Source organism: Nerophis lumbriciformis, linkage group LG21 (genome assembly GCF_033978685.3).
Source record: "Nerophis lumbriciformis linkage group LG21, RoL_Nlum_v2.1, whole genome shotgun sequence".
Taxonomy (NCBI): domain Eukaryota; kingdom Metazoa; phylum Chordata; class Actinopteri; order Syngnathiformes; family Syngnathidae; genus Nerophis; species Nerophis lumbriciformis.
The window spans coordinates 20489829-20498836 of record NC_084568.2 but is presented as its reverse complement, the minus strand read 5'-3'; the positions used below and the strand labels follow the sequence as shown (position 1 = coordinate 20498836).

The window sequence follows — 9008 nt, the reverse complement described above, 5'->3', positions numbered from 1 at the left end:
AATCATTGAATAACTCTCACTTTTACTCTGTTAGTCTGAAGTCTTTTAGCATCTATTATTTTCACACCTTACCTCTTAATTCACTTCATCCATTGACATTTCTAGAAGTGCATTCACAATGTTTGAATATTGACTGCTGATATTAATATTCTTGTATTGTTCAGCATTTTTTACTTTCCTCATTTCTTTTGCTTTGCAAAAATAAACTGGATGAAAGTGGTCTTTAATTGTCGGTACTGAGTGTTATTATATATAATTGTGTATATAATAACCTTCCATTCTTCATCTTCATTACTACTTGATTTAGCTCTTATCCTATTTTATCCAGAGAGAACTTGACCATAAAAATATGGCTGATATTAATAAACTGTCACTAAACTTCAATAAAACTAAATATATTATATTTGTATATTGAAATAAGAAGACACTAAAGAAATAAAAAGAGTAAAGGCAAACACATTTTTATAAGTTAGTATAGATTAACTAAGATTGAAACTTCATTTAAATGATATGAATAACAATATATTCAACAATGTCTTCAATATAATATAGAACAAACAACATACATAACAAATATTAACTACAGTTATTGTAACCAACTTTAGTTGAAGCATACATTACTTATTGCACAAAGGTCTGTGGAAATACATTTAAAACAATGTTCATATTACAAAGAGTAATAAAGATAATAGAATGGATTATCAAGACCCGACAAATGATTCATAAAGTCACACATTTTAAAAGTAAATGATCTTTTATAAAATACAACTGGTAAAATGATGTATGAAGTATAAAATAATATGCTTCCAGAAGTGGTCCAGAAGATGTTTCGGATGTGAACCAGTATATATGGACTAAGAGAGATTTATGTGTACTCAAACACATGTAAAACAAATATGTATATCATATAAAGAAATGAAAATATATAATATTTTATTCAAAAACTGTACATAAGTATAAACGTGAATTATGAATATCTATACACACAAAACATGATTATTGTATGTCACATATATTTTGTACTGTTTACCTCGACCTTTTAGGTCAAATTGCTGTTCAATTAAAACAAAGTACACAATGTTGTATTTTAATGCATGCACTTGACTTAAAAAGCATCAATTTAAAATATCCAACACCATAGTTGGTAAAAGCATATTAACAAGTTTGAAAGGGACAAGCTGTAGAAAATGGGTGCATGGATGGTGTTACCACACAACAATGATGTCACATGTTATATGTGCTGATGTTGTTACAGACTCAAAGTTATCAATGTCTTGACAGTTTTTTAAATCCTGCAGTTTCATTTGCTGCTGCTGTTTTCACCAGCACACTTGTGTTTCTTACACTGGTACTTATAAGAGAATCTTTCATCACACACACTGCAACTCAACACTTTCTCTCCAGTGTGAGTTCTCATGTGAATTTTTACATATCGTCTTCGCATAAAATGCTTACAGCAGATTGTACAGGTAAAAGGTTTTTCTCCAGTGTGCATTTCCATGTGAATTTTCAAACAGTCAGCATCTTTAAAACTTTTACCGCATATTGAACAAGACAAAGTTTTTTCTCCAGTGTGCATTTTCATGTGTACTTTTAAATATTGTCTCCGTACAAAAACTTTATCGCAGACTGAACAAGAAAAAGGTTTTTCTCCGGTATGTATTTTCATGTGTTCTTTCAGCACTTTGTTTTGTCCAAATTCTCTACCACATTCTGAGCAGGAAAAAGGTTTTTCTCCAGTGTGTGTTCTCGTGTGTGTTATCAAATGCTGCCTTTGAGTAAAATCTTTACCACAGACTGAACAGGAAAAAGGTTTCTCACCACTGTGTATTCTCATGTGAGCTACAAGGTTTGATCGGCCACAAAAGCTTTTGTTGCAGTCTGAACATGCAACAGTTTTTTCACCAGTGTGTGTTCTTGTGTGTTTAACAAGTGCTGATCGGTCAGAAAATATTTTTTTGCAGCTTGAACAGGGATATGGTTTTTCTCCAGTGTGTGTTCTCATGTGTCTCTTCAAATCGTGACTTTGTACAAAACCTTTACCGCAGATTGAACAGCGAAAAGGTTTTTCTCCAGTGTGTATTCTTGTGTGTTTTTTCAAACACTGTCTTTGTGTAAAACCTTTTCCACAGATTGAACAAGAAAAGAGCATCTCTCCAGTGTGTCTTCTCATGTGTGCTTTCAGATAACTTTGGTGATTAAATGTTTTGTCACAGTGAGAACATGTAAAGCGTGTGTTGTCAGTGTGACATGTCTTATCAGCGTTAGAGTCTTCATCCTCAGTGTCAGGAGAGTGTGACGTTGTGTCGTCACTATCTGATAATGGAGCTAAGAGCCTGTCTGCTTGTGATCCTCCACAGTGGTCTCCATCAGCTTCTGTTGTCATGTGTTGAGTTGAGCTGCTGCCTGGAGGCTCCACCTCTCTCTTCTCCTCACTTTCACCTTTGACCTCATCATCTTCACTCTTCACAATCACACCAGTTAATGGCATCCTGGGGACATCAACCTCCTCCAGTCTTTCAAGATGCTCTCCCTCCTGACTGATGCTGTGTTCCTCCTCTTCTTCTTTAAAGTGGGGTGGCTGAGACTCCTCTTTAATGTGGGGGGAGTTATGACTTATCTTTCTCTGTAATGAGGGAGTGGGCTGTGACTCATTTTCTTCCTTAATGCAACAAGTATGGGGTTCCTCCTCCTCTTTAATGTGGGGTTGCTTTGGCTCCTGCGCTTCCTCTTTTATTTGTGGGGGCATCTCCTCTTCCTCTTTAATATAGAAAAGTTGGGGCTCAGCCTGCTCCATCGTTGAGGTCCACTCCTGCTGCTCAGGGAGATGTTCTTCACAAGAACACAAACATATGCTTTAGGAAAAAAAAAACAGATTTACCCAGTCACATGAGACATTGTCCTGCATAGGTTCTGATAATGTCATTCAGGATCTCATCAGTCTCCATGTTGGTATCCAAGATGTCATAACCATACAGTATATCGCGGAATGACAGAAGCGACAGAACAGTACACAGAACAGGACAAAAATAAAACCTACTTTTCAGAATCCCAGAACCTATCTGCATTTGTTTGTAATAGTGGTTTAAGAGAACATTTTAGCAACTATGATGTGTATATTTGCCACACTTTCAAATTAAACTTGTGTTTTACTTTTGAAGGCATGGAGACATAGTGGGACAAGTGCAGCACGGAAGAGGTGGGTTTAGACTTGGGGCTAGTCGACCCACATGGCACAAGGCAACATCAGCCCAGAGGAGAAAGCTGGTAGTTGATCAGGTTCGACAACAAGAGGAGGCAGACAGATGTGCAACAGCAGTGGCACAGTCCAAACAGGGACAGTGGACTAGCTGGGAAAACCTGGAGCATCGTAAGCTCACATGGAAGGATCTGTTGGAAATGGAAGGGAGCCAAATCAGCTTCATCATCAGAGCCACCTACGATGTTCTTCCCACACCCAAGAACCTAAACCAATGGTTTGGAGAAGATCCTTTTTGTGCACTCTGTCAAACCCCTGCAACACTCAGTCACATCCTCACCGGCTGCAAAATCAGTTTGTCTCAAGGCCGCTACACCTGGAGGCACAGCCAGGTCTTGAGACAACTGGCGATCACCCTGGAGGAAAGGAGAAATAACAACAAGGCCCTGCCTCCCCCAATCCCTAGTCACTCAATCACCACTCAGTTTGTAAGAGCAGAACCACTCCCACCAAAACCATCTGCAAGAGTGGAGGCAACCCTTCTGGACTCTGCCCGGGACTGGAAAATGCAGGTTGACTTGGACCACAAACTCATCTTTCCGCCTGAAATCATTACAACCAGCTTCAGGCCGGACCTGGTCTTGTGGTCAACCTCCCAGAAGACTGTGTTCATTGTTGAACTAACTGTACCATGGGAAGCAGCAGTTGGTGAAGCATATGAGCGCAAACAACTGAGGTATGCGGACATAGCAGCCGAGGCAGAGCAGCGCAGCTGGCGTGCCCGAGTGCTTCCAGTTGAAGTCGGGTGCAGAGGCTTCGTTGCTACGTCCACAACCAAGCTCCTCAAAGGAATGGGATTGAGAGGTCAGGCCTTCCGGCGGGCTGTCAAATCGCTGTCGGATGTGGCTGAACGAAGTAGCAGATGGATATGGTTCAAGAGAAAAGACCCAAACTGGGCTGCTAAATGACATCTAGGGGTAAAGGCAGAGGGGGGCACACCTGGGACGCCAGATGTCGCCGTTGAGCCCTCCGGAGGTGTCGTGGGCCTATCAGCGAAACACCAATGAAGGAGGGTGCCCACCTGAAGACCCCAGTGAAGCTTTTGCCCCCAACCCCCCACTCTCCACTCAATACTAACTGCTGATTAATCTGAGGGATTGTACTATCTAGTCCTACGAGCTCAACAAACTCAACTGAAGCTGTGTGTAAAAATGGCGCCATTTATGAAAGGCAACATTTTGCAAGTCGGGACCCAGGATGCACCACTCCTATTTGCATCAGTGGGTGACGTCTCTGCGCTGCTAACTTGTCCCCATTGAAGAGGATTCCCTACTGTCCCCACTATAGACTGGACTTTCACATGATGTCGGGACCCAGGGTGACCACTCTTTTGCATCAGTCGGTAACGTCTCTGCGCCTCGACGTGTCTACATGCAAGAGGACCCCCTGCTGGACCCACTATGGACTGGACTCTCACATTATTAACCGTATCCACTCTGCATCCATTGCACCGGTGCTTCATGGTCACCTCTAAATTAATGAAAAGTTAATTCTAGATTATAAATCACGCCTCTAACCTGCAGTGTTTCCCCATAAAGTAATTGATTATGGCAAACTAAAAGTCGCCACACTTTAAAAATGAGTTTATAAAAATGGTTTTATTATGTTGATAGTTTGTATATCTTGTTTAGCACTTAACAATACTGCTACATGATGCTTAGTTTTTCCACTAAAGCTGCATCTGTTTATATTATTACATCTATACTTGTAGCATGTATAAAAAATGTTGGAGGTCTTTGGATGTTTTTAGAGTGCTTTATATGCAGAATAGGGGGACTCCCATTGATTGTTTTTGTCTTCCATTTCCTAAAATGTTTCTCTCTGGTTTTCATGTGTTTTTTCCCCTTATTTTGGCAGACTTTTGTAACTGCACTGCGAACAGATAATTAGCTTATTGTGGGATAAATAAAGTCGATCCTATCCTAAAACCCTTCCACACGTACATGTATGTAACATGTGTGCACATACATTGTACAATGTGCAACATTATCTCATGTTCTAAAGATTATTTAACAACAGAACATGAAGTTATTTACTTTACAAGTGTTGCTTTCATTTTGTCCAGCAGCAGACATGCTTGTGTGAGTTCTATAACACACACAGGAAACAACATTGTCCTCCGTGTAAGTGTACCGGGTACTGTCATTTCAAATATAATGTACACATGATTGTACACGTAATATATCACAATATCGATGTTAAATATAAAGTACACATGATTGTATATGTAATATATCACTATACTGATGTTAAATATAAAGTACACATTATTGTACATGTAATAAATCACTATATTGGTGTTAAATATAATGTAGACATGATCGTACATGTAATGTATCACTATCCATCCATCCATTTTCTACCGCTTGTCCCTTTTGGGGTCGCGGGGGGTGCTGAAGCCTATTTCAGCTGCATTCGGGCGGAAGGCGGGGTACACCCTGGACAAGTCGCCACCTCATCACAGGGCCAACACAGATAGACAGACAACATTCACACTCACATTCACACACTGGGGTCAATTCAGTATTGCCAATTAACCTATCCCCAGGTAATGTATCACTATATTGATGTTAAATATAAAGTACCGGTACACATGATTGTACATGTAATATATCACTATATTGATGTTAAATATAAAGTATACATGGTTGTACATGTAATATATATTTATATTGATATTAAATACAAAGTATGCATGATTATTCATGTAATACATCACTATATTGATGTTCAATATAAAGTACACATGATTGTACATGTAATATATCATTATACTGATAAAAGATGTGTTATGATGACATCAAGTCAGCTTTTCTGCTTGGACACAATGTGAATGACAGCGGTGAATGTTTTTATGTGAACAGATTGTTTTTAAACTACACTTGTGTGTCTCTCTATGCCCCCACTGAATGTCTCATATTTATTTTAGATAAACCGAATTTGCCTTATTTTTATTTTGCTCAATCCAAGTTCATGCACATTTATTCTTGTTTTTTAGATACACTTCTTGCACATCTTTATGTATTTGTGGATGCTTTTTTTTCAAAATGCACATCTTTTTGTATATTGCATGTATCTGTATTTTATCCTTTATATTTTGAACATAAAAGGAAAGAATGAGAGAGAAACGTTTTTATTTCCCTGCATGTCCAGTACATGTTGAAAATGGACAATAAAGATGACTTTGACTCAAGCTAGAGTAAATATTGGAGTTTCTTTTGAGCAGTGGAGAGATGTTGAAGGAGGAAAGGATTTAAAATCAGATGTTATGTTGGTTTCCATGATTCTTACATGTATGTGCACTTCATGTGGGTTAGCTCACAACGACATCTCCTGATCTAAAGCTACATCCGGGCAAAGAAAAACTAAAAAACACTCCAGCTAGGGAAAAAGAAGAAACCATGAGAAGGCACCCAGATGAGGGGACCACCCTTCCAGATGTCGATGATTGTGGTGCACCGCCACGGCAAAATAAAAGCCACCACACCTTAAAATTAGTTTTTTCAATGAAAACAAATGTAAGTAATATATTATATGAATGGAAGGAAAGAAAAAAACTTCAGTAGAAAGGTATTTCAAGGTAATTACTGTATTTCTTGTTCAAACCTGTGAAAAGTACCCTCATTTTGACATTATGTACTACCGACAATAACGTCTAAACTTTACGCCGTGAGTGTCTTCAAACATTTGTTTGGACATCTTTGTGTGCAGAGTGCATGTTGTCGCCGTGCGTGCGTGTTTTCTTCGGGCACTCTGGCTTCTTCCTAAATTTTTTAAATATCCATGTTAGTTAGCTTCATTGGAGACTGTTTATTGTCCATAGATATGAATGTTAGTGTGAATGATTCTTTGTCTATCTGCGCCCTGTGATTGGCCATGCTAATTTTTGTTAGCCTGTCAATGAGCTGGCCCATTGTACGTTAGCATTAAGCAAGCGGCATGAAAGCCAATCTTCATCATGCATTCCGTATTTTTCGGACTATAAGTCGCAGTTTTTTTTCATAGTTTGGCCGGGGTTGGTCCTTATACTCAGGAGCGACTTATGTGTGAAATTATTAACACATTACCGTAAAATATCAAATAATATTATTTAGCTCATTCACGTAAGAGACTAGACGTATAAGATTTCATGGGATTTAGCGATTAGGAGTGACAGATTGTTTGGTAAACGTATACATGTTCTATATGTTATAGTTATTTGAATGACTCTTACCATAATATGTTATGTTAACATACCAGGCACGTTCTCAGTTGGTTATTTATGCCTCATATAACGTACACTTATTCAGCCTGTTATTCACTATTCTTTATTTATTTTTAATTGCCTTTCAAATGTCTATTCTTGGTGTTGGGTTTTATCAAATAAATTTCCCCAAAAAATGCGACTTATACTCCAGTGTGACTTATATATATGTTTTTTTCCTTCTTTATTATGCATTTTCGGCAGGTGCGACTTACACTCCGAAAAATACGGTAATTGCATTGCTTTTTTCAGTTTATTCCAAACTACATTAATCATTTCACGTGATTCCTACATGTATGTACACTTCATGTATAAATTGATGAACTTTCTGCAATTTTTATTTTACATGTAGTGACTTCTTTGTAGAGAATATCAATAAACCATCTCGTTACTTATTTTAGTGCAGCCTGTGTTACATTTTACAATAAGCACCCAAAAATAGAAAAATAGAGCAACGATATAACAACAAAAATATGGTAATACTAATAACACCTATTTGGTTTTAAATATATGTATAACATTTGTGTAGCTTTTTAAAAAAAAAACATACGCATCCTCGCAGATTAAATTAATGGTGCTGTCATATATATGATGACATCATATTGACAACGCCCCCACCACCACATATATATTGGCAATCTGGGGGGAAACCCCAGATCGGTTAATAATCTATTTATATTTGGGTACCTGGAGAGTCAGTCCTCATTTATCCACCAAGGGTGACATTTTGTTTGGTCTGTAGCCTCTCTATGAAGACACTTTGTTGACCTCCACTGATCTGTGTAGTGTGGGCTTGTCTGTGTCCTTGTCCAAAGAAAAAAGAAACATTAGTCACAATGACACTTGTACTACTAGTAGTTACAGTACTTTATAAACCTTTACTTCTGACATGCGCTTGGAGAGTCTTTATGGCAAGCTGTGTCCCAACTGAGCAGGTCTTTGGTGATTGTGTCTGGGAGCCTGTGTCAGTAAATGTCTGCTGACTTGTTGTATCTCTCTGTGGAAACACATTTAACAATGCACTTTGTGAGCATTACTGCGCTCCAATATCATTCACACACGAGCGTTACTTCAACTGTTAGCTAACTAAATTAAAGGCAAACGTAATTGAACGCTGACATTTTGTAGCTGATTATCGAGCAAACATGTTTATATGTCCATGAGGATCAAACCAAGAGATTTGACACATTTTAGTAAAACACCAAAAAGCCTGATAAAATAATTATGTTAAATGTGTATTTAACAAAACGTACACACGGATATTTTGTTACCAACTTCACTGCTGCTTTGACCCAAGCTTGTAAACAATAGGCTAAAGCTACTAAAGTTGTGTTTTGTTTGTCTATGCACGGTGCAATCATGTGTGTGCAATATGTATTTTGGAAGGTTGGTGAAGCGGTTGTCCTACATTAGAAGGCTAAGCTAAAAGCTCCACTACAAATGGAGCTAACATTGCTCATGTTACGGGTCCCAAGGTACCAGGACAGTGATAACAAATAGAAATCT

At 38.3% G+C, this 9008-nt stretch overlaps 1 protein-coding gene across 7 annotated transcripts in view; it reads right to left on the bottom strand.

The window, feature by feature from the left end:
- Positions 1–713: 713 nt before the first annotated feature.
- The window catches only part of LOC133620982 (uncharacterized), a 40047-nt gene continuing 31752 nt past the window's right edge, over positions 714–9008 (bottom strand). For 2 of the 7 annotated variants that reach the window (XM_061982715.2, XM_061982711.2), the window contains exons 2-4: positions 8379–8499; positions 8190–8306; positions 714–2832 (exon numbers count right to left, since the gene is read on the bottom strand). In XM_061982715.2, coding sequence (XP_061838699.1) covers positions 1301–2832; positions 8190–8208 — 1551 coding nt within the window. In that variant the 5' untranslated portion in view covers positions 8209–8306; positions 8379–8499 and the 3' untranslated portion in view covers positions 714–1300. The remainder of the gene's footprint in view (positions 2833–8189; positions 8307–8378; positions 8500–9008) is intronic. The other 5 variants (XM_061982713.2, XM_061982710.2, XM_061982716.2 and 2 more) reach the window with 3 other exon arrangements.